This window comes from Mustela nivalis (genome assembly GCF_964662115.1).
Source record: "Mustela nivalis genome assembly, chromosome: 20".
Classification (NCBI taxonomy): Eukaryota; Metazoa; Chordata; class Mammalia; order Carnivora; family Mustelidae; genus Mustela; species Mustela nivalis.
The window spans coordinates 4,371,137-4,395,326 of NC_139039.1; the positions used below are offsets into that span (position 1 = coordinate 4,371,137).

Consider the following 24,190-nt stretch of genomic DNA (forward strand, 5'->3'; position numbering starts at 1 on the left):
GCGTGCCGGGGGGCGCGGCTGGAGCGGGGCTCCCGCGGCGCGTGAAGGAAGGAATCGCGAAGGTGAGGGAGACCTGGGAGGGGAGTCTGGGCCAGAGCCCGGGTTGGGCAGCCGGTTTTTTGTGGGAAGACCTGGGTTCTTAACCTAAGACGTGATGTCTGTCCTCCCAGCACGTTGCTCCGGCTTCCTCTCCCCAGGAGGGGAAGAACGAGGAGTCGGACTGGGAAGTCCCCGCTTCAGGTGGCGGGGTGCGAGGCGGCGGCGACGGCTTGTGTGCGCGTCTCGTCCGAGCGCAGGGAAGGTTACAAGGCATGACCTCGTGTGTGGTGGGAGCGAACGCCGGCGTCGTAGTCGCTGACCGAGGTTTCTGTAGGAACAGACGCCGGGGCACAGTGCAGAGGCGTTTCCGACCTCGGGTGCAGGCAGGAGCGGGGAAGGACGCGCGCCGGTTATAGGAAAGCCTCCTATACCAAGTTTTAGCAGATAGGCCAACCGGCGTCAAAGGTACTTTATTTTTTATTCCCTTGCCTTTTGCGGTAGGAGCTAAAGCAGGGGGAAAAAAAAAAAAACCCCAAAGCAAAACAAAAACAGTAGGAAGAGGGCAAGTGCTTAACCCAGATAATGGACCATGAAACTGTGGTTAAAACACGGTGGACGCTTCGCTGGCCCCGTCGGCGACTGTGCACTTACCGCTCTTGTCCTGGGAGTGGTCCGTTCCGGCCCCTGTGTGGATGTAGGGATTACTTGAAAATTAAACTTAGGTGCAAATGTGACATCAGCAATATTTTATTTTACAAGTGTATCTCCTGGGTTCATACTGAACTGCCAGTTCCAAGCAATCTCTTTGTATGTAAATAAAATTAAAGACTTATTACAAAATAATACATGGGTGTTGTAGAAATGTTTGAAAAACGTAGAAATGGATAAAAAATGAACGATTATTTCTCTATCCAGCTTAATCACGATTAACTTTTTTGTGACATACACTTTCGTCTTGTAATCCAGTTCTTTGAAAATTACCATTATTTTTCAATAATGGGTTAATGCTTTAGATACAAGTCATTTCTTTGATTAGCAAGGCTCTGTTCGATTGGTTTTTCATAATATCAGTTTACTTCTTAAGTTATGCTTATTGGATACTTCTATTTCTTTTTGTTCATATTTCTATTAGGAGTAGCCTGTTGTTAGCTCTTCTATTTGTATAAATACTAATCCTTTTTTGCATATTGTATTTGGGTTTTTTTATTGTTGTTTGTTTTGTTTTTTAAAGATTTTATTTATTCATTTGTCAGAGAGAAAGTGCAAGCAGGGAGAGCAGCAGAGGCAGAGGGAGAAGCCGACTCCCTGCTGAGCAGTTGAGCCAGGACTCATCCCAGGACCCTGGCTGGCATCATGACCTGAGCCAAATCAGATGCTTAACTGATCGAGCCACCAAGATGTCCCTGTATATTGTATTTTTATAGTTTTTGTAAATATTTGTGTTTTCCCAACTTGTACCTTGTCTTTTTAAAAGTGTCTAACCCCTTTGTTTAGATATGAGGTGTCTTAGTATTTTTCTCAGTTCAGTTTTTTTCTTACTTAATCCTTATTCCAGGCTCTGTTCATATTATTTTATTCTGAAGAATGATCACCCCTCATTAAATGAAAAAAGTTTTTAGGGTACCTGGCCAGCTCAGTGGGTTAAAGCCTCTGCCTTCGGCCCGGGTCAGGATCCCAGGGTCCTGGGATCAAGTCCCACATCAGGCTCTCTGCTGAGCAGGGAACCTGCTTCCCTTCCTCTCTCTCTCTACTTCTCTGCCTACTTGTGATCTCTGTCAAATAAATAAATAAAATCTTTTTTTAAAAAAAGTTTTTATTCAGGGGTGTCTGGGTGGCTCAGTCGGTTGAACATGTGATTTCGGCTCAGGTTCTGATCTCATGATCCTGCGATCAAGCCCCAAGTCAGGCTCTGCCCTGCCTGGGACACTCTCTCTCTAAAAAAAAAGAAGAAGAAGAAAAGAAAAAAAGTTTTTATTTACCTTTGAAAAATGAAACTTACAACTTTAGGGAGTTGTGGAATCATTTTCTATATAAATATTATGTCATTTTTGTATGAGTATAAAATACTCATTTTATATGGAAGTGAGATGAGGATTATACTGTCTAAAAATCAGTGCCAAAGAATCCAAGGCAAGTGATCAATTCTCTGTCCTCATCTTCTTGGACCAACCAGTAACATTTGATCCATTTTAAACCACTTTTTTTTTTTTTTTTAAGATTTTATTTGTTTATTTGACAGACAGAGATCACAAGTAGGCAGAGAGGCAGGCAGAGAGAGAGAGAGGGAAGCAGGCTCCCCGCTGAGTAGAGAGCCCGATGCGGGACTCGATCCCAGGACCCCGAGATCACGACCCGAGCCAAAGGCAGCGGCTTAACCCACTGAGCCACCCAGGCGCCCCTAAACCACTCTTTTCTTGAAATGATTTGTTTTTAATTGGCTCTAAGATAGCACATGCTCTGCATTTTCTTTCTTCCTTCATACCCACTCCTTAAGTTTTTTTCTGCATGTTTGTGCTGGTTCTTGGCTCCTCCTCCACTCTCCAGCCTTTCTGGGAAAGTGCCTCGGGCTTTGCTGCTCTAACTGGCTTTCCCACTCTGTCCAGTTTCACCTTTTAAAATGCCATGCCAGCTTGAAGACTCCCAGATTTGTATTTCTAGCCCTGACCTCTACCTTGAGTTCTATTCTCATATATCAAACTGCCTGCTGGCTGTCTGTAGTTGTCCAGAGTAAGCATCTCACTAATAAATTTCCTAAAGAACTCTTGATTTTTGCCCCACTAACTTCTCTTTAGCTTTTTCCCAACTCAGTTAATGACATTTTAATCCACCCTGCCATCAGGTCAAAACCCTAGGAGCCATTCTTAATGACTCTTTTCACACCCAACATCCAATCTGTCAAGTTTTTCTGTCTCCAGAATCCATTCTCTGAATTGTTCTCACCCACTCTACTACCACTACCCTAGTCCAATCTACTATGATCTCACTCCCCGATTGCTGCTGTAGCCTCCTCAGTGGGCTTCCTGGTTCTGCTCTTGTCCCCTACAGGCCATTCTCCAAATAGGAGAAAAGTCGTCTTTTAAAAACATCTATCAGGGGTGCCTGGGTGGTTTAGTTGGTTAGGCGTCTGCCTTTGGCCCAGGTCATGATCCCCAGGGTCCTGGGATCCAGCCCCACATCCGGCTCCCTGCTCTGAGGAGAGCCTGCTTCTCCCTTTCCCCCTGCCTGCTACTCTGCCTACTTGTGCTCTCTCTCCTCTCTGTCAAATAAATAAATAAAATCTTTAAAAATATATATTAAAAAATGTGTATACACACACCATTCATTTACTTAAATATACTTTCATTGCACTTAGAATGAATTCCAAATTCCTTCCAATGGCCTAATATGATCTATCTCCTTCCACCTCTCCTAATTGAGTTCTCACCACTTTTTCCTTTGTCAGTGCACTTGTATTGTTATGTAGCACACACATGTACCTGCTTCAGAGCTCTTTTCTCATTGTTCAGGGCTCTGCCTGGCTGCCTTCCCATCGTTCAAGTCTCAGCCACGTGGTCATATCCTTGTCACATTCCTGAGCAGCCCCCATGCCCTATTACTGTGGAACTACTCCATTCCATGAAAATTATTTGGAACGTACGCATGTGTTACTTGCCTATTATCTACTCCCTGCTCTGTTTTTCCTCCCCTGATGTGGTCTGTAAGCTCCAACAGAGTAGGGACTTAATTTTTGTTTGCCACAGAATAGGGGCTGAGCAAATACGTCATGAATGAATATCCTAAATTGCCATTTTGCTGAAGTATCAAATACTTTAAATTAGAGAGGATATTGACACATCATGATGTAAAGTGGCTAACTGCCCAGGTTGGCTGGAACTGAGGGGCTCCTGGGATACAGAACTTTTAGGGCCAAAACCAAGACAAGTTGGTCTACCCTTAGATGTGCACCCTTAGATATGTCACTAACAAAACTTAAGTTGGAAAACAACACTGAGTACTGTTTAAGGGCTCCTAACTGGTTAACATTTTTTCTTAGTAAACATTTATTGAATGAGACTGAGCGTAGTAGAGGAAAAGGAGTAAGAATGATGAAAGATACATTAAGCAACACTACCTATTGTGAAAACTGGAAAGATTCCATGTAATACAAGGGAGTAAGCCAAACTGGTTGGAGGGTAAAGCTGGATGGAATAAATCAAGTGATAACAGACCTCAAATTTCCACGAGAATAATGTTTTGGCTTTGACAAAAAAAAAACCTCAAGAGACCAGGGGCGCCTGGGTTTGGCTGCCAAAGCGTCTGCCTTTGGCTTGGGTCATGATCCCAGAGTCCTGGGATCAAGCCTCGCATTGGGCTCCCTGCTCTGCAGGAAGCCTGCTTCTCGCTCTCCCACTCCCCCTGCTTGTGTTCCCTCTCTTGCTATGTCTCTCTCTGTTAAATAAATAAAATCTTAAAAAAAAAAAAAAAAAAAAGAATCCATTCTCTGCTTTAGAACCTACAAGTCTGTGGACTCTGAGGAAAATGAAAAGTAAGAACTGAGTTGGGCGATCAGATTTTTGAAATATAAACTGTCAGTTTCCTCCTTCCTTCTACCCATTCCAAGCAAAAAATTTTACTTGTTTCACTTCCTCAGCATAAAGTGACAGAGCTAAACAAAAAAATAATAAAATAATAATAAAAGATAAAACACACACACAAAAGAAGAGATAGCTGAAAGCCCCTAGTCTCTCATTTCAGGATTCCAAAAGCCTAAACCCTTTAAAGTGATAATGTTAGGTACTTCTGACAAAATACGTGTGAGCTAGCAGTGCTCATTCAACCAACAAACATTTATTGAACACCCACTAAGAGCCCTACCAGCCTTGGGTGCCGTATATATAGCAATGAACGGACCAAGTCCCATCTCGTGGAGCTTTTTAATGGATGTATAGAGGGACAAACAAATACATCAGGTGGTGACAATGGCATAAAAACAAGTCAAGATAACAGAGTTACAGGGACAACTCCTTGGGTGGCGGGGTAGGAGATGGGTACCAGTATAGAGGATGTCCTGATAAGGCTGCATATGCGAGATGTAAGTGGAGAGGAAAGAAGCCACGAGGCTCCCTGGGGGAGAGAGTGATCCAGACAGAGGACGATGTTCGATGTTCGTGTCAACTCTGAGGCTAAAAAGTTCTAGGCAAATGCGTACAATTTATGTGACCATTCCAACAAATGGTGATACCAACAAAACCTCATCTGAAATAAAGTCATTTTTGTTCAATTCCTTTCGTTAAGCGAGGAAGGTAGTGCAGGTGGGCCCAGATGAGCAAGGATGAGAGAGGCAGGTGATGGTCCCAAGGAGCACGGAGCATGCCCAGTGGACAGAGAGGGGACCAGACCAGTAGTAGCAAAGTGAGCAGAAGGTGATGCTGAAGGAAACGGGAAACATTCAGGTTCTGGATATATTCTGAAGGTTGAACCAGCAGGACTCATTGGATAAATTGGATGTGGGGTGTGGAAAAAAGAGAGTAGGCAGGGTGAGTCCGTGGTTATTTAACTGAGTAACCAAGAACAGAGCTGTCGTTTAAGGCGTTAGGAAGACCGCAAAGAACAAGTTTGGGAGGGAAAAATTAGGAGTTGACTTTTGGAATGTGAGATGCATATCTAGTTGACAATCCTGAAGAGACAGTGGATATATTATCCTGGGGTTCAAGAGAGATCTGAGCTGGAGGTATAGATTTTGTTTTTGTTTCTTTTTTAAGATTTTATTTATTTCACAGAGAGAGAGAGAGAGCACACGAACATGAGCAGGGGGAGCAGAAGGCAGAGGGAGAGGGAGAAGCAGGCTGATGGATGCAGGGCTTCATCCCAGGGCCCTTAACCACTGAGCCACCCAGGCGCCCCTGGCGGTATAATTTTGAAACCATCAGCATCCGAATGGTATTTAAAACCATGAGGCAGGAATAAATTGCTTTTAAGGAGTAAGGCTAGATTAGAGAACTCCTTGTGTGTGTGTGTGTGTGTGTGTGTGTGTAGTGGGAAGGGGGAGTTGGGGGTGCAGCTAGTTCAGAGGTCAGGGAGAGGTCACAGAATCAGCTCAGAAATAGGAAGAGCCACCCGTGAGGATGAACAGGATGAGGTTAGGCGAGGCATGTAAAAAAAAAAACTTTTCACAGAGAAGAAAGAGTAGGGTATATATTAGGAAAATTGAGCACCGCATAGAAGTTGGTGGAGTACAAGGTTAGAAATGAAGGTGAGTGTCTGCTGGACTGAGGAGATCAGACATTAGTCTTTGGTGCTGGAGAGTCCCAGAGGGTTTCAAGCAGCCAAATGACATTTTCCAATTTTCACTCTAACAGCGCTGTAGAGGATGAATTCTTGTTAAGTGGGAGATGTTAGAATCAGGGAGACTGTTTAAGAACCTAAGGCAGGAGAGTGTGAGAGGAAAATGTGGGTTTTTTTGTTTTTTGTTTTTTAAATTAAGAGGTGAAGAATAGGCAGGTCTTGGAGGAGAGGAGTGAGGACAAGTCTAGCATGGTCACTCATCTCTGCCTGTAGCACTTGGTGGATGGCAGTGTTGTCACCTGAGCTCATAGTGATACAAATGACAGGTTTGGGGGATGGGAAGAGAATCAGTTCCGTATTTTTGAGGTATTTAGGTATGTTTACCACAAAGGTAAAGCTACATATTTGAAGGCTAGGGATATAGATATAGCCATCAACATAAACATGATAGGTAAGGCCATGAGCATCAGCCATGGAAAAAGTCAGCACTTCCATTCAGTTTCATAGAAGACATATTCTATTTTGCATGCCCATCAGGAAAGCATAGGGTCATTTCAGATATGAAAATAAATGTAAACATCTCAAATAAAATATTAAGTAATTGAATTTTAAAATGTTTTTATTTTTAATTTAATATAATTTAATTTTAGAGCAAGAGAGACTATTGTGGGGGGAGGGGCAGAGGGAAAGGGAGAGAGAGAGAATCTTTTTTTTTTTTTTTAAAGATTTTATTTATTTACTTGAGAGAGAGACAGTGAGAGAGAGCATGAATGAGGAGAAGGTCAGAGAGAGAAGCAGACTCCCCATGGAGCTGGGAGCCTGATGCGGGACTCAATCCCGGGACTCCAGGATCATGACCTGAGCCGAAGGCAGTCGTCCAACTAACTGAGCCACCCAGGCGTCCCGAGAGAGAGAATCTTTTTTTTTTTTTTTTTTTAAAGATTTTATTTATTTATTTGACAGACAGAGATCACAAGTAGGCAGAGAGGCAGGCAGAGAGAGAGAGAGGAGGAAGCAGGCTCTCCGTGGAGCAGACAGCCCGATGCGGGGCTCGATCCCAGGACCCTGGGATCATGACCTGAGCCGAAGGCAGAGGCTTTAACCCACTGAGCCACCCAGGCGCCCCCCGAGAGAGAGAATCTTAAGCAGGCTCCACACCCAGTTCGATCTCACCACCTGAGCTGAAATTAAGAGTTGGACGCTTAACAGACTGAACTACCCAGGTACCCCTGGATGACTGAATTTAAAAACAATTATAGAGCAATGAAACCATTCTGTATGATACTATCTATAATGATGGATACATGTCATTATAAATTTGTCCAAATCCATAGAATGAACAACACAAAGCTGAACTCTAATGTGAACTATGGACTCTGGATGATGATGATGTGTCAATGTAGGTTCATCAGGTGTCAATAATGTATCATTCTGCTGGGGGATATGGATGGTGGGGGTGGCTATGAACTTGTGAGCGCATGGGGTGTATGGGAAATCTCTGTACCTTCTACTCAATTTTACTGTGGTCCTAAAACTGCTTTGTTTGTTTTTTTAAGATTTTATTTATTTATTTGACAGAGAGGGAACCCAAGGAGAATGAGTGGGAGAGGAAGAAACAGGCTTCCCGCCGAGTGGGGACCCCAATGCTGGGCTCAATCCCAGGACTCTGGGATCATGACCTGAGCCAAAGGCAGAGGCTTAACGACTGAGCCACCCAGGCGCCCCCTAAATCCGCTTAAAAAAAAAAAAAAAAGTCTATTGGGGCACCTGGGTGGCTCAGTTGGTTAAGCGTCTGTCTTTTTTTTTTTTTTTTTTTTTTTTTTTTTTTTTTTTTTTTAAAGATTTATTTATTTATTTGACAGAGAGAGATTACAAGTAGGCAGAGAGGCAGGCAGAGAGAGAGAGGAGGAAGCAGGCTCCCTGCTGAGCAGAGAGCCTGATGCGGGACTCGATCCCAGGACCCTGAGATCATGACCTGAGCCGAAGGCAGCGGCTTAACCCACTGAGCCACCCAGGCACCCAAGCGTCTGTCTTTGACTCAGGTCATGATCCCAGGGTCCTGGGATCAAACCCCTGGGATCAAGTCCTGCGTCAGGCTCCTTGCTCAGCAGGGAGTCAGCTTCTCCCTTTTCCTCTGCTCCTCACCCCTGCTTATTCTCTCTTTTCCTATCTCTCTCAAATAAATGAATAAAATCTTTAAAAAAATAAAGTTTATTTAAAAAATCACGAGCATTTAGAGTTTATTCTATCAATGCAAGAACAGTTTAACATCAGGAAAATCTAAAAGGATTCCTCACAGTAACAGGAGAAAGGAAAAAATATATCACATTATCTCAGTATACAAATAAAAAGGCATTTGACAAGTTCAAACCAATTTGTAATTTGATTTGACTTGATTTTTTATTTATTTATTTATTTATTTTTTAAGATTTTATTTATTTGTCAGAGACAGAGGGAGAGAGAGTGCGCGAGCACAGGCAGACAGAGAGGCAGGCAGAGGCAGAGGGAGAAGCAGGCTCCCTGCCAAGCAGGGAGCCTGATGTGGGACTCGATCCCAGGACCCTGGGATCATGACCTGAGCCAAAGGCAGCTGCTTAACCAACTGAGCCACCCAGGCGTCCCTGACTTGATTTTTTAAAAAGTAATCTCTACACTCAACGTGGGACTTGAACTCATGACCTGGGGGTCAAGAGTCACACGCTCTTTCAAATGACCCAGCCAGGTGTCCCCCAATTTGTATTTTTTAGGGCTCAGGAAACTGAATAGTAGAAAATATCCTTTACTTCATAAAGACGCTGCCAGAAGCCCACAGGAAACATAATTTTTGTCAGAGTGGGGTGCCTGGGTGATTCATTTCATTAAGCCTCTGCCTTCTGCTCAGGTCATGATACCAGGGTCCTGGGATCCAGCCCCATCTCTGGCTCCATGTTCAGCAGGGAACCTGCTTCTCCCTCTCCTTTTGCCCCTCCCCTTGCTCAGGCTCTCTCTCTCTCTCTCTCTTTCTTCAAATAAATAAATCTTTAAAAAGTTTTTTTGACAGAGAAACTTTAGTCTCAAAAGAAAGCAAGGATGTCTGCTATTAACACAATTGTGCAAACAGTAAAGGCATTAGTATTAGAAATGACAAAACCATAATTATGTGCAGCAGAGTAACTCATACAGGCAGTGCAATAGAATCAAGATAAACTGTTGGAACTAATAGATGTTCAGTAAGGTTCCCAGACACATGATTGACTTACAAACATTAATTCTTCTCTACCAGTAACAACCAGTGAAAAAGAAACTGTAGAGATAGAACATATTGAAACAATGACTTAAGGGACGCCTGGGTGGCTCAGTTGGTTGGACGACTGCCTTCGACTCAGGTCATGATCCTGGAGTCTCGGGATCGAGTCCCGCATCGGACTCCCAGCTCCATGGGGAGTCTGCTTCTCTCTCTGACCTTCTCCTCATTCATGCTCTCTCTCACTATCTCTCTCTCAAGTAAATAAATAAAATCTTTAGAAAAAAAAAACAAAAAACAATGACTTAAGTAATAATATAGGAAGGTCAAAGAAGTAAAAAAGCAAGTAAGTGTCAAAGAAGTAAAGTAAAGTTCCTGGATGGTCAAGAACTTGTAGAGAAAAGGCTTGGAAGACTGCCAGCAGGGAGGACCAGAGAAGAGGCATGGGGATGAGCCTCTCACAAAGGACGCAAGACTGAAGACACCTGCGTCTCACGTGACTGCCCACCAAAGGATGTCCACTGTCCCGGAGGCTCTTGATAATAAGACTGACAGCGTTACACGGTGTGTGGATATCAGTCAGTCTTTTGGCCCCATCATCTCACTGTTTGCTCCATAGGCTATGACCACAGTGGCCGTGGTGACGGGGAGGGAGGCTCAACAACGCACAGGCTCAACAACAAGGTTCAACGTCCTCTTACGAAGTCTAACCCGGTAATGCTACCGTTGACCTGCCAACTGAGACTAACACTAGCCCCCAAGATGGCACAACTGCCCTGGGAAACAAGGCAGCCAATTAATGGCAGTTGGATGAATTAGAAGCAGCAGATTTTCATTCTTACTGTGATTTCTTGCTGGAATAGATACATAGTCTGCACGTGGAGTCGCCTTCCCTGTCTGCTTCTGCTTGCACCACCGTCTGTGGACTCAAAAGAACTGCGATCCCTAAAGCATTGCTTCTGATCAAAGAACTGATTGCACAGCAAAGCCATATACCCATCATGCAAAAGTGCCTGGGATACCTGAAATTGGACTAGTTTAATGGAAGATATGGTTATGAGACCAGCTGGCCACAACATCCGATCGAGGTGGAGTTCTGTTTCACAGGATGCAGTCTGTACATTGAATCAGAAAGCATTACATGATGCTATCTCCTTAGAGTGAGAATGCATAGGTCTGGGATTCAAAGGGTGAAAAGTAGGAGGGACTTCCCTCACTGCATATATAAAAACCCACTTGCAAAACTTGGGCTTCCCACATTGGCAATCTTGATGTCTTCTTGTTTAGAGCTCTTAATGCCCAAGGACAGGGAGTACTTCAACCAGCAGCACCACAATGATTCCATTGAATTGGGAAATTTCGGGTTCCTATGCCATTGAACCAAAAGAGGTTACTACTGATTAGAATGATTGATCCTGATTGCCAAGGAGAAATTGAGTGATTGCTACAAAGTCAGGGCAGTGGGGACTATGGCTGGAACCAGGGGGTTTTCTGGGGCTTCTCTTGATACATTTCACATGCAATAGTTAAGATTAATGCAAAATTATGGCAAAAAAAAAAAAAAGGAGTCTGTATGATTTTGGACTTGGATCCTTTAGGATCACTACACCTGACAAAGATTCCTGACTAGCTGAGGCTGTGGCTGGGGGCAGGGGAAATACGGGACGAGGAGTGGGAAAATAAACCTATAGCCATCGGTTCCAGGCTCACAGAAGACAGAACCACTTGTAGATGCAAGGACTGCTGTAGCTTTGTGTATTTCTTCTCTAAGGAGATAGCATGCTTTTTTGCATGTGCTGCCCGTTTTCTTCTCTCTCCTTCACAATACAATTTTATACACAAGCTTGTCGCGGCCGGCACGACAAATCGACCAGGAACGTGAGGGTAAGAGGATGGTGAAAAGAAATTAAGAGACAAAGAGATGGGGGCAGGAGGAGAACCAAGGAGGATGTCCAATAGTGCCAATTTATTCAAGGCTGTGAGGCATTATATAGCTAAAAGAAACAATCATAAGAAAAGTATCTAATTTTAGCTGATTACTAAAGAGTTTGCAACAAGCACAGAAAATTCTTCAAGCTTTCCCATATCTATTTCCTAAACATCAATAGCAGACCTTCTAGCGCCAGATGTACTGACTTCAAGGCCACTCAAGACATAGTTTGTGTAAGCACAGCTCAGTCTTACAGTGGTGTAGTCTATAGTTCGTGCAAGGACCAGCCAAGAATTTCTGACCCCAGCCAAATCGTCTCTATCTGACTAGCAAACGTGTGGGAAGTCACGTAGGCGAGCACCCAACACATAGCACACACCCTTTCTCAGAGCTACTCGACTTTATTGACCTAAGCCTTTTGTTCGGCTATTCAGCCTTTAAAGGAGGCACAAGTTCAGGGCCTGGTTTGGTTCTCGTCTCAAGCCTTACCGTGGCCTCCCACACAAGCTGTTCAAGATACACTGTACAGCTTAGTGTGATGGAATTTGGGGAGCAATTTATATGGCTAGTGAGAGATACAGTGATTGTTGGGTCTGTGCATCTTTTGATTTGGGGGGGAAAGGTGAGAGGGTTTTATGAAGGATAGCTGTATCCTGGTAGGTGGAAACAGAGTTATTTAGTTCTTGCATGGAGGTTTCAATGTACGGAGAAGGATGCATATGGAAGCTGACAAGTCAGCGGGGCGGACATGCTGATTACTGATATATTGCTGCTTCATTCCAAATCCATCCTTCATTGTCTCATTTTTGCTACTGGGACCTCTCTCTCTTGCCAACTGGCACAATTTCAAACTCCGTCATAAGGGACATTAGAGGAACACTGGAAGAGGAAGGGGCTCTTCTTTCTGGTTCCAGTGGGCTCCTACCGGCAGCTCCCAGTGTGTGTGGCAATCCGCAGGAAGATTCCCGTTGCACCTCAAAGGTGCCATACCACCCCTGTTGGCAGTTTCTCGGTGAGTTGTGCGGTGCAGCTCCTCCCAATGGACAGCTTTCTATAGCACCTGGACAGCAGCGTCCCAGTGAGTTTGGCCAACTCAGCACCAAACTTCCTCATTACCCAGTGGCAAGCCACAGCCACACCCCCTCCATGCAGTCTGAATCTCAGCTGGGGCGGGGGACAGGGAGGTTGGGGGGTGTGCAGTGGAGCTTTTTTAGCTATTGGGGTTATGGCTACTCTCTTTTTCTGCTATGCCTGCATTCTTAGTTTTCCTTACCCTTTAGAAACCAATTTTATAATTGGCTTCAATAAAATCTTTAAGATTCTATAAAATATTTTTTAAAAAAGATTATTTATTTAACAGAAAGAGAGAAACAAAGCAGGAACACAAGCAGAGGGAGTGGGAGAGGGAGAAGCAGGCTTCCCGCAGAGCAGGGTGTCCAATGCAGGGCTTGAGCCCAGGACGCTGGGATCATGACCTGAGCTGAAGGCAGACACTTGACGACAGAGCCACCCAGGAGCCTCAGGGGTCCATAAAATCTTAAAAAAAAAGGGGGGGGGAGGGTGGCACCTGGACGGCTCAGTTGGTTAAGAAGCCAATTCCCTGTTACATTAAATTTTCCTTGTTAAATCTGCTGTGTAGTTTCATTCCCTTGACTGGACCCTGAATGAAAGAATTATAATAGTATTGTAGTTATGATGAAAACAAACAAACAAAAAAAAGGGCTACACTTTTAGAAATGCATGCTGAAAAGCATATGGGTGAAATGTTTTAATGTCTGAAATTTTCTTCACTAATAGAGCAGCTGGTGAAGAGAGAAGATGATTGTCCAGTATTGATAAATTTGAATTTGGGTGACTAGAATACAGAAGTTTGTTACACTACTCTGTATATCTGTATATTTGCCAAATCTTCACAGAACAAGTTTTTTTAAAAACTCTGAACATCCTGATGTTAGGGCACAGTAACTAAACAACATTCCAACCAACTGGGAGGCAGTTTGTGTTGAGAAAAATTGGACTTCTGCCCATTCCTCAACATCTCCAAGAAAGAGAGTCACTGTTGAGACACCTCTTAGCCCTCTCAAGGTCAGATTTAATTTAACCTTAGTAGAACTCTCCATGCCTCAGTTTCCTCATGGATGAAATGAAGATAATGAAAGGACTTACCTCATTAGAATTGTGAGGACTGCAGGCGACTACATTTTTAACAGTCATAAATCCACTGAATTGTAAGAAACACCCTCATTTTATGTACCACTAAGGAAAAAAATGCTATCAATTAAACTGTGGCACAATGTCTTCACTGTAATCCTGGATGACAAATGGATTAGTCACACCAGCCTCTTGTTGTTTTGAAATTTTCTAGCTCTTCTGAGGGATTTGGCAATTTCTCTTGCCTTCCGCGGCATTGCTTGACACGTGATAAACAGTCCTTTTCCTTGTAGTTTGGTGACAAATGGACAGCCTCTCCTACTTTGAGGTATATTCTTTTCTTAGGACCGATAAAAATTTGACTGTTAACTTTGAAAGAAAATATGGAATGACAGCCATATATCCTCAAGAAGTATTTATTTGGCCAATATCAGATTTATGTTCACTGCTTTGTTTTTATGCCTTTCTGGGTACAGTAGATTTCTGTCTCAAACCAAAAGGGTCATATTTCTGAAGAGATTTTAAAAGGCAATTAAACTCAACATGGGTGGTACCAAACGGATACAGCTCCACTGAGTGACGGCCATGACTGAGTTCACCTGTATAATTCACAACTGACACCAATCCCTATAACTGTGACCTGCCATTGATTAAAGATATAGCCCACTGAGGAAAAAAATGTGTGGTAGGGTTGATGAAACACGCATTTCAAGCAAAGTTAGTTCATTGTCTGGCAATTCATACATGCTGGTCTTATTCCAAACACGTCTTGTAAAGACAGTGTTTTTCCTCTCAAACTGCCCTGTCTTATATAGTAGTTACTTATCACATGTGACTATAAATATTTAAAAGGAGGGGCACCTGGGTGGCTCAGATGGTTTCACATCTATCTTCAGCTCAGGTCATGATCTCCAGGTCATTGGATGGAGCCCCACGTCAGGCTCCCAGCTCAACAGGGAGTCTGCTTCTCCCTCTCCCTTTGCCTCTCCCTCTGCTTGTGCTCTGTCTCTCTCTCTCTCAAATAAATAAAATCTTTAAAAAAAAAAATTTAAAATGAAATTAAATAAAATAAAAATTCAGTTCCTTAGCTGCCCTAGCCACATTTTAAATGCTCAACAGTCATATGTAACTAGTAGCTACCTACAGGCCAGAACGGATAAGAACATTCTCGTCATCACACAAAGTTCTATTGAACAATGGTTTTCTAGGAAATTCTATCAATTATAATATCAAATTATATGTCATAATATCTTTATTTAAAGTTTTGAATCTTGCTTAAATTGGGATCAAGATGACATAGGGGAAAAAGGAAGCACTACCTCATTTATTCATCAGGATGGGTCTAGAATAAAGGATAAAGATAAAATTAGCCTTGCTGACTAGCAAATAGATTGCTGTCAATTTGCAAAATTCCCTATAACAGGTGAGTGGTTCAACAAGCTGTGATAAATCCATAGCCAGGAGTACCACTTGGTGTAAAAAGGACACAACTTAGATGGAAACAAGAGTGTTACACTGAGTGAAAAAAAGCTAATTTCAAATGTCATACACAATCTGGCTCCATTTGTATGACATTCCCAAAAGATTATTATAGAGATGGAGAATGAAGAGAAATTAGTAATTTCGAGGGATTAGGAATCTTGGAGGGGAGGACGGTGGGTGTTTAAAGGGAAAACATTAGGGAGACCTGTGTGGTGATAGGACAGTTCTGTATCTTGATTCTAGTGGTTACACAAATCACGCGTGAAAAAATGGTGAAGAACTATAGGCACTCAGTGAACCCGCATCACTAACCTGCTTTTAATATTGTAGTGTTGTTACATAAGATGTAACCACTAAGAAAAACCAGGTGAAGGAGAATATTTGCAACTTCCTGTACATCTGTAATTATTTGTAACTTCCTGTAAATCTATAATTATATTAAAAGAAATTTAAAAGAACTTAAAAGAAATTGTTTTGAAAGAAAAAGCTAAAAAAACCAACAACAAAAAAACCCAAAAAACCAAGAATAAAGAAATCCCTGGAGGGAGAAGCCCAGTTTTGTGGATGGGTGCCATGTTGGGGGGGGTGGGCACCAGGTTACGTTGGATTATCCAGATCAGCCCCAAACTGAGTCACAAGGGTTCTAATATTAGGGCACACGGGGAGGATTTGACAGAAGACAGAAGGGCAACAGGACCCTGGAGGCAGAGATGCAGCGGCAAGGGAAGGATCATCTGGACTCCCCAGAAGCGAGAGCAAGCAAGGAAGACTCTCTCCTGCAGCCTTCAGAGGAAGCGCTGTCCTGTCAGCACCTCAGCCCAGACTTCTGGCCTCCAGAACTGAGAAAGAACAGGTCGTGGCTGTGGTAAGCCACACAGTGGGTGGGAATTTGCTCCAGCGGCCCTGGGAGTCTAGCACCACTAGAGGGAGTAGCTCTGCAGTTGGGCCTGTGGGTTGGCCTCTCCCCAGCCAGCCGGGGGCAGATGAGGAGAAAGGAAAACCCAGGGAACTCACCACCCGTCACTGCTTGGGTCCAAGTTCTCGAGCCAGTCTTTGGCCTTCTACCTTTCAGCGACTACTTGTACTTGTGTAGATAACGCGGAAGGATTTTAGTTATACTCAAAGGGAGGACTGGGGAAAGTACATCTACTTCATGTTTTTGGGAGCCGGAGTCCTACCTTGAGTTTTCACCCAATTTGCATATTCCAGTCACATTCATCTTTTTAAACCATTCCGCTGGTGATGTCATTTTCTTGTTCAGAATTCTTCAGTGACTCCTGAGTGCCCATAAAATAAGCCCATAAACCCTTAGCCCAACATTCATTCCCTCCCCAGGCTGGCCCCATCCCAGCCTGTCTTTGTGGTCTGACTTCCTACTATGCTCCGCACCGGTGTTTCCAAAACCATGCTGTCTCCAATTCCAGCTCTTCGGGATGTTAAGAAATGTGACACTCACATGGGGCGGGGAGGAGAAAGGCTCTATTGTCCGATGTGTCCCGTGAACAGAGCGACACAGTTGAGGCTGTTTATAATCACAGGACTCTCAAGAACTTTAATATGCTAGTGTACAGTGTGACTCTCCAAGAGACAATTAAAGCCTGAAGTGTCTCCCAAACCTCCTTGACCTTGACCATGAAACCCTTGGTACTGCTTCCATGGAAGCCAGTTTGTGAAACTCCTCTATTCCAACTTCCTTCTCTGATCAAACTCACCTATTTGTGATCATCTGGACTCGTTTTGCTTTCCTGCTTTGATGCACAGAAGTCTGGTGAAATCTCGAAGAAGCTGTCCTAAGTGCGGACCCACAACACATGACCCACGTGCTACTCAATTTTATGACATTTTGCGTTAAGTTGGTTTTTGAGTTCCCAAGTCCTAACCACAAACATTGTAAAAATAGATTGTGGAGTCCGGTGCAAATGTTTGAGTTCTGTTACAAAATATAGAATCTATTTTTTAAGTAAGTCAATTTAATAATACTGCTAGATGACAGAAGCAGGAGCTCCCCTGGCCCAACGCCGCCCCACGCAGCTGCGTCTGAGCAAGGGCAGGAGTGGGCACAGTGTCCGCAGATGTGGGGTTGACAGGTCCCCTCTTCTTCTTTCCTTCCCCATGATGACTCACCCCCAGGTGGTCTCGGGGACCCGAGGGAAGGAAGCTGCTCATCTGCGCTGACTCTCGCGAGCAACCCTGTGGTGGAAAGGACGGTGGCCGGGGAGAGCTAGCGTGTACCTACAAGGGAGCACGACCACTAAAGTTGCTGGGGAAAGGGACGTTTTAGCAGCAGTGAAATGAAAAGAGGAAGAGAGAGAATGGGGCCAGGCAAGACTACCGTTTAAATCTGTCTGGTTCCGAATCCAGATGAAACACTAGCTGTGAGGACAGGTGGATCAGGGCCTTTGGAGATCGGGAGGATCAGGAGAGGACAGGCTGACATCGAGTGTCATTCATACTTTGTCCTGAAAGAGTCCCGTTAGACATTTGTCCAGCGGTCTGTGGGCAAGTACCTCGAGCACATTTCCAGAGCAGGGGAAGCAGCCCATGCCTGGCCTCAGTGTTTGCTGAGCCTCTGTGATGGAGGACTTTTCCAGTGTGCAGACGACGTTGCTGGTAGTGCCCACGGAGGGCCACACCCCTGGCCTGCGGTGAATGTCACAACTCCCAGGGAAAGTGAGAGGATCCTTTGTCTGGGTGCCGACGACTTCTGAGATGTCGTTAGAACAGGGGGCCAGCATGGGAGGACCTCAGGCCAGGCAGCCCCATCAGGTGGTCAAGGCCACCCACACAGTCAAGAGGCCTGTTCCAGGCTGTTCTGTTCTTCTTCCTCTGTCTGTAGCCAGCTCCAGTCTAGAGACTGAAAGTCAACAGGCACGTTAAAAATACAGGGGCCACCACTACACCCCGGGTTGTTTGTCTTCCTCGGGACAGCACAGTTTAGATCAGCATAATTTACAAGGAAATTTCAATCCTCTCATTAAGAGTAATTTTGTTATTAACGGCTACTCTTGGGCTAAACCTACGTTTTCAAAACCATACAGGAACTTTCCCTTGGCCTAGTGAGAAGTCCCTCAGATGCTGTGACCACGGAAACTAGACGGGGAGTTTCAGTATTACCGGCGGCTCACCGCACTTACTTATGCTCGCTGTGGGTAGGTGGTTCTCAGAGCTACCTCAGCCACCCATTTCCAACGCTACCAGATGAAACGGCCGGATGAGACTTCCCTTTCCTCTGGCAGAAGTGCCCCTCGGCCATGAAATGCTCAAAATACGCCCTGTCAGGAGGAGGACACACAGCGACGCAGAACAGAGAAAGCCCCTCACCGGAGATGGACACCCGAATAAGTAAGAAGTGATTACAATCACCAGTGGTGTCCCGTCTGATTCCTCTGACAACTGAGAAGTCAGGGGGAAGCTAGTAGGTCACGGTCTTGGCAGGAAAGGGCCTTTCAAAAGCTGAGGAATGACTTCGGGTTCTCTCAGCAACGTAAGCTTTGCCTTAAAATGTACTTGTGTCTTGACTCACTTTTTGTCAGGCTGGCTTCCCTGTAACTAGTACTACCTACCGCTAAGCCCCCTGAGAGGGGGTGCTGTGACAGGGTCTGGCCCTGTCCCCCGAGTCTCGCACAGTACTCCCCACACAGAGACACTCAGCAGGGAGAGAAAGACGTTCTCAGAATGACATCACCTCCCTTATAAAAATGGAGCGTTGCAAGGGTTAAATGAAATACTGCACACCAAGTGCCTGTCCCCCTTCAGTAATTGTTAGCATCGCTGTGAGTAATAACATGTACTAGGAAATTGTTAAGCGTAGACTGAGACGGAGGACACGCTGGATTGCCTTTCCGTTTTCTTTTTCTGGTTTGCCAGGGAAAAGATGGACACGGAATAGTGGGGATTTACGCAGCCGGTTACCCTCAAACTCTCGTCCTGTTCTTTGATGGTGTCTTGCATTGCATGTTCTAGCTGCGAACACAGGGTGTGCACTTCAGTCACCAGCTCTCCACTGGAGAAAAGGATCACAGTATTAGAAAATGCTTGACGTGGTTTTTCCGAGATAACACTATTGTCTAGAAAACAGGCTACAGGGGCGCCTGGGTGGCTCAGTGGGTTAGGCCGCTGCCTTTGGCTCAGGTCATGATCTCAGAGTCCGGGGATCGGTCCCGCATTGGGCTCTCTGCTCAGCGGGGAGCCTGCTTCCTCCTCTCTCTCTGCCTGCCTCTCTGCCTACTTGTGATCTCTGTCTGTCAAATAAATAAATAAAATCTTTAAAAAAAAGAAAACAGGCTACAGAGCTTTGGACAAGATTTTAAAAATTAAATTCCAATTACTTTGACCCCGAGGGTCTTCAAGTGCCAGGTCCTGACGAGTAATCTCACTGACCTTGCTAAGCACTTTTCAGAAGCCCACACCCAGCCATAAGTCGGCATTACCGTTCACAGTGGGAAAAAGAAAATCTCTTTTTAATTTAGAAGTTAGAAGTCAGTGAGCGCACTCTGACTTAACTAGATAGTTGAATTTAATTCTCTCCAAACTGCCAAAATCTGAAGATATCCCTGTTTTCCAATTTTTGAAATAGAAAAAAAAATTATGTAGACCAAGTAATTCCACCATTTCCACAGTTTCTTGAGATCTGTGAAAAAGTAAGTCCTGGGAACTGATTGAATTTGATCCATTCTCTCTTTTCTAGGATTAGAAATGCACCTGTCGGTTTAAGAACCTCGGTGGGGAGAGAGGGGAGAGTACAATAAGCCGCTGTCCTGTTCCAACCTCGGCTCCATGACACATACAGACAACCTGTGCTCCTGGAATGACTTCTCCAGAGCCTCCAGGATATCACGGGGGCACTATGCCCAGTGCAGGGAGACAGTGCCCTGGAACTGCTCACCTTGCAAAGCCTGACACTCTGCTGCAAGGAACACAGGCCACGTTTTTGCTCAGCCCCTTCCACGTGGCTCCTAACTAGGTTGAAGATTCAATGCCAGCTCCAGAGGGCAATGGGAGGGACACATGACCTGGTTACCATCCTTAAGCTCACCGCGGGTTGGGGAGAGTTAAGAATCTAAGGCCACGTGTTAGTACCACAACACACAGGCTAGGAACTCCCCAAGCACAGGAATAGGACTTTTAAAACAGCTTTATTGAGATGTAATTTACATGCCATAAAGTTCACCCATTTAAGCTGTATTAATTGGATGGTTTTAGTATATTTACAGAATGACACAATCTTTACAATCTAGTTTTAAAACATTTTTATCATTTAGAAGGAAACTTTGTACCCGTTATCAGCTCTTTCCCATCGCCCCCCTCCACCTGCCCTAGGCAATCATTAATCTATTTTCCATGTCTGAAGACTGGGTCCCGGGAATGATTTTAACCATCGCCAGTGCCTAAGGCCCAACGGGAATGATTTTAACCATCGGAATGATTTTAACCATCGCCAGTGCCTAAGGCCCAACCCGTAGTAGAAGGCGTTGAGGAAACTGCAGGGGGCTGAACTAGAAACAAAAACCCGCACAGGCGGTCCAAGAAGAGAGAGCTCTGTGTGTGTGAATGGTCAGGGCACTGGAGGAGGGGGAACCAGATATGGACAGCAGATATGTGCTGCAGATAGGAGAACCACCCAGGGCAGGAAGTTGGCCAGAGGTTCTGGAACCTCAGTGAGCATTAGCAACCAGCTCAGGCTTCTGAAAAGCTGCCTGCTGGGCCCACCCCTGAGCCATTGACCCAGCATCTACATCTAACAAATGTCCAGATATGGCGGCCGCTGCTGGTCTGGGTCAGACTTCCAGAACCAGCCGGCTAGGCCAAGAGCTTGTACGGGAACAGCAGATCAACCTGGAGAGTGGCTCCGAGGTGGCCGTGTAAGTCTGAAAAAGCTCAGCTTGGATCCTCTAGGGGAATGGGAAGCTGCTACTAGTTACCGGCCAAAACAGTAACTTGATCCAATGGTATTCTGTGAAGATTCACTCCAACAGAAAGGGCTTGGAGGTGGTACTCGACAGGAAGCAGGGAGGGGAAACATGCTGTTCACCACCTCGTGGCTATGGCCCAGGAGACTGGAGAGGAAAGCAAGGGAGGAGTGGGGGTTGAGGACAGGCAGAAGGAGGCAAACTGTAGGTTGGTAACTCAGAGTGGTGGGGGGTGAGAAAGAGGCAAGATGACAGTGGCGTGGCCACCAGAGCATGCCCTGTGGGGTATACAGTTTTGAACAACAGATGATGGCTGACATGACTAGCACTTTCCATATCTTCATTAAGCAATTCGAAATCCAGGCCTCAGACAAGAAAAGTACTTAGCTAGCAAATTACACGGGACAAGGAGAGTAAAATACCACATCTGCCTGGCATATGAACCAACACAAAGAAAAACATGCATGAAATTGTTAGACAGATGAAATGATCTCTCAACGATAAACAAGCATTTCGATTCCCATGCTCTCCCGATGCACCCGTGGCTATCACACCTGGCACAGAAGAGTGACCCACCTTTTCTTGATGGCTTCGGGTAAGCTGTTGGGGGAAGCAGAAGGCTGAGACAGCAGCTGACCTGAGTGACTGAGGCGAGAAGCATTCATGCTGTCTGGGCTTCCACTGACAGGACCACGGACTTTGCTCTGAAGGACAAAACCAAAAGAAAATCAACAGAATTTTGGAGCAAATGATCCCAACTTTGCATTCCCACCATGGTATTTTCTCATGAAATAACTGGTCACAAGACACTAGCTAGTCCTATAAATTATGACTCAACATCCCTTCTCATGACCACAGTTTACATTTCGGCTTAGAAAATCTTTGTCTATAGGTGTACTTTTTAAAATGATTTTATTTATTCGACAGAGAGTGCACGCATGTGCAGAAGCAGAGGAAGAAGCAGACTCCCTGCTGAGCAAAGAGCCAGAACCCTGAGATTATGACCTGAGCCAAAGGTAGACACTATAGGTGTACTTTTTCTTTTTTTTTTTTTTAAAGATTTTATTTATTTATTTGTCAGAGAGAGAGGGAGAGCCAGCGAGCACAGGCAGACAGAATGGCAGGCAGAGGCAGAGGGAGAAGCAGGCTCCCTGCCGAGCAAGGAGCCGGATGTGGGACTCGATCCCAGGACGCTGGGATCATGAGAGCCGAAGGCAGCTGCTTAACCAACTGAGCCACCCAGGCGTCCCAGGTGTACTTTTTGATAAAAGATTCTAAATATAGGGAAATTTGAGTACCCGTATTCACAGGTTTAATTCATTAGTTTGACTGCTTAACAAACTCTAACAAAAGAAATTTAGACAGAGATGGTTTTGTTTTTCCAAGTAGAAGACTGAGACACACAAAAAGCTTCTAAGAGGCTTTCTGTGAATCGCATCATCTGTGGGACAGCGGAGAAGAAAAGCACAACGTTCTGGCCAACCGCCCAGGGCCCGCTGGCTGCTGCAGCCACTCCCCCTCAGTCAAGGTTAAACCAGGGCTCTGGCTGCTTGCAGTCCGCAGACGCGACCTACTGTCAACTTTCCCAGCACCTCATGTCCCTCCCCTCTCTGAGTCTCCAGCCAGTCGCTCATCTGGCGGCCTCGCGATCTTCTCGTGGACCTGGTGCTGCCCTTGCTGCAGCCCATGTGACTTCAATCCCACTCAGCCCTGCGAGGTGGAAGACCAGCCCTGGTTCCACATCCTTCCTTCCAGCTGAATGTCAAGGTCCAGCTTTCACCTGTCAGTCAAGCACCCAGTTTCGCCCTGCGGCTTGTCGCCCATTGAGAGAACCAGCCGTCTGCTTCCTCTGCTCTGCCTGGGCCTGCGAGTATGGCGGAGGGCAGCCCTTCCACTGCCCTGTCCCTCGCAGCACAGGGGCTCTGTGACTCCAGGACCCACCTCCAGAGAGATCCCTCCCTCTTGGGGGCTGAGGTCTGTGCAAGCCTCAAATCCGTTCTCCAGCCGCCATGAGGGATTTCTCTAGAGCCAAATGTGATCGTACCCTTCCCATACTTAACTTCCTGCAGCACGAAAGATGCGAAGATGAATTCTGGGGTGTTTTCTATGCCTTCAGAACAAAGTGGGCCTGCATATGTGCGGCCCCTGCCTGCCTCCCCATTTCATTCCACACGACAGCCTGTCCCCCGCCCCCACCAGAACACTCTGCGTGTAGCACCCAGAACACAGCCACTCTTTTAGGCCAACGTCCTGGGCCTCGGATAGAGCCAAGTCTTCGCTCTGGAAGGTCCTCTCCACCTACCCACCTAATTCCTACTCATTCTTCAGCCGAAGCAACACCTCCTTGTGGATGTTCCCCGTGCCTCCCTCCCCTCCAAGAGGCTCTTTTTGTTCATGTTACAGCCCAGCTTACAGCACTCGAGCTGCTGAACAATATTTCCTGCCCCCCAATTCAAATTCACTTCCCTGTGCATGTCCCTCCCCAGATTATGAGCTGCCGGCTCAGGGCCCATGCCGCTTTCCCCCTTTACCTCCCGTCTTCATCACATTCCTAGGCTCCGGGCACATGGTCAGGGCTCAGTAAACGTCACACGAATGCAGAAGGCAGATCAGGCCATCCTCGGGAGTACCTCAACTTCCCTCTCCTTTCTCAATCTTCTTTCCTTATCATCTTTCCTTTTTTCTTTTCTTCCTTTCTTACAGGCGTAAACATCACCCACCCCTTCTCAAGGCCGAGGCATCCATGCATGTTCATCTCGCTGATACCCCGTTGTTCTCATGACTTGCAGACTCCACTGTCTCCTGCCCTTTGACACTGTGACTGTCCCGGCGCACTGTCCCCTTCTGCCTGGCCTACAGATCCAGCCCATGATCTTAGAAATACCACCCTTGCAACCTGCTTCCACCTTAAGCGACTGTCGCCCCATTCTCCCCTTTGCTCTGTCAAACAGTGTCAGTGACTAAATCGGTCTTCATCCCAGGTAACCTCTCTGCAGCCTGCACGGCGCAGGTCTCTCTCCCCATCAGCTCTGGTTTCCATGGCCTTTACTTGGCTCTTCTCCTTCTCTGTCTTAGGCTCTTTTTTGTGTCCTGTTTTCTCTCTGAGCAACATGCAGCAGAATCTCAACTACAGTGACAGTGGCAGTGGGAGGAGAATGCCTGGGTGGCTCAGATGGTTAAGTATCCACCTTC

General features: G+C 45.5%; 1 protein-coding gene and 1 long non-coding RNA gene across 6 annotated transcripts in view; one reads left to right on the forward strand and one right to left on the reverse strand.

Annotated features, from left to right (window-relative positions):
• Positions 1–28: 28 nt before the first annotated feature.
• LOC309855178 lies at positions 29–1,551 on the forward strand. Its single transcript, XR_014306646.1, has 2 exons — positions 29–504; positions 1,293–1,551. It is a non-coding gene; the product is annotated as an uncharacterized lncRNA (long non-coding RNA).
• A 15,063-nt stretch (positions 1,552–16,614) lies between these two features.
• The window catches only part of IKBKB (inhibitor of nuclear factor kappa B kinase subunit beta), a 62,222-nt gene continuing 54,646 nt past the window's right edge, over positions 16,615–24,190 (reverse strand). For 4 of the 5 annotated variants that reach the window (XM_082715154.1, XM_082715151.1, XM_082715155.1 and 1 more), the window contains 3 exons: positions 21,575–21,702; positions 19,002–19,092; positions 16,615–17,943 (listed from right to left, as the gene is read on the reverse strand). In XM_082715154.1, coding sequence (XP_082571280.1) covers positions 17,878–17,943; positions 19,002–19,092; positions 21,575–21,702 — 285 coding nt within the window. In that variant the 3' untranslated portion in view covers positions 16,615–17,877. Of the gene's footprint in view, positions 17,944–19,001; positions 19,093–20,205; positions 21,146–21,574; positions 21,703–24,190 lie in introns of those variants that run through there. The other variant, XM_082715152.1, reaches the window with a different exon arrangement.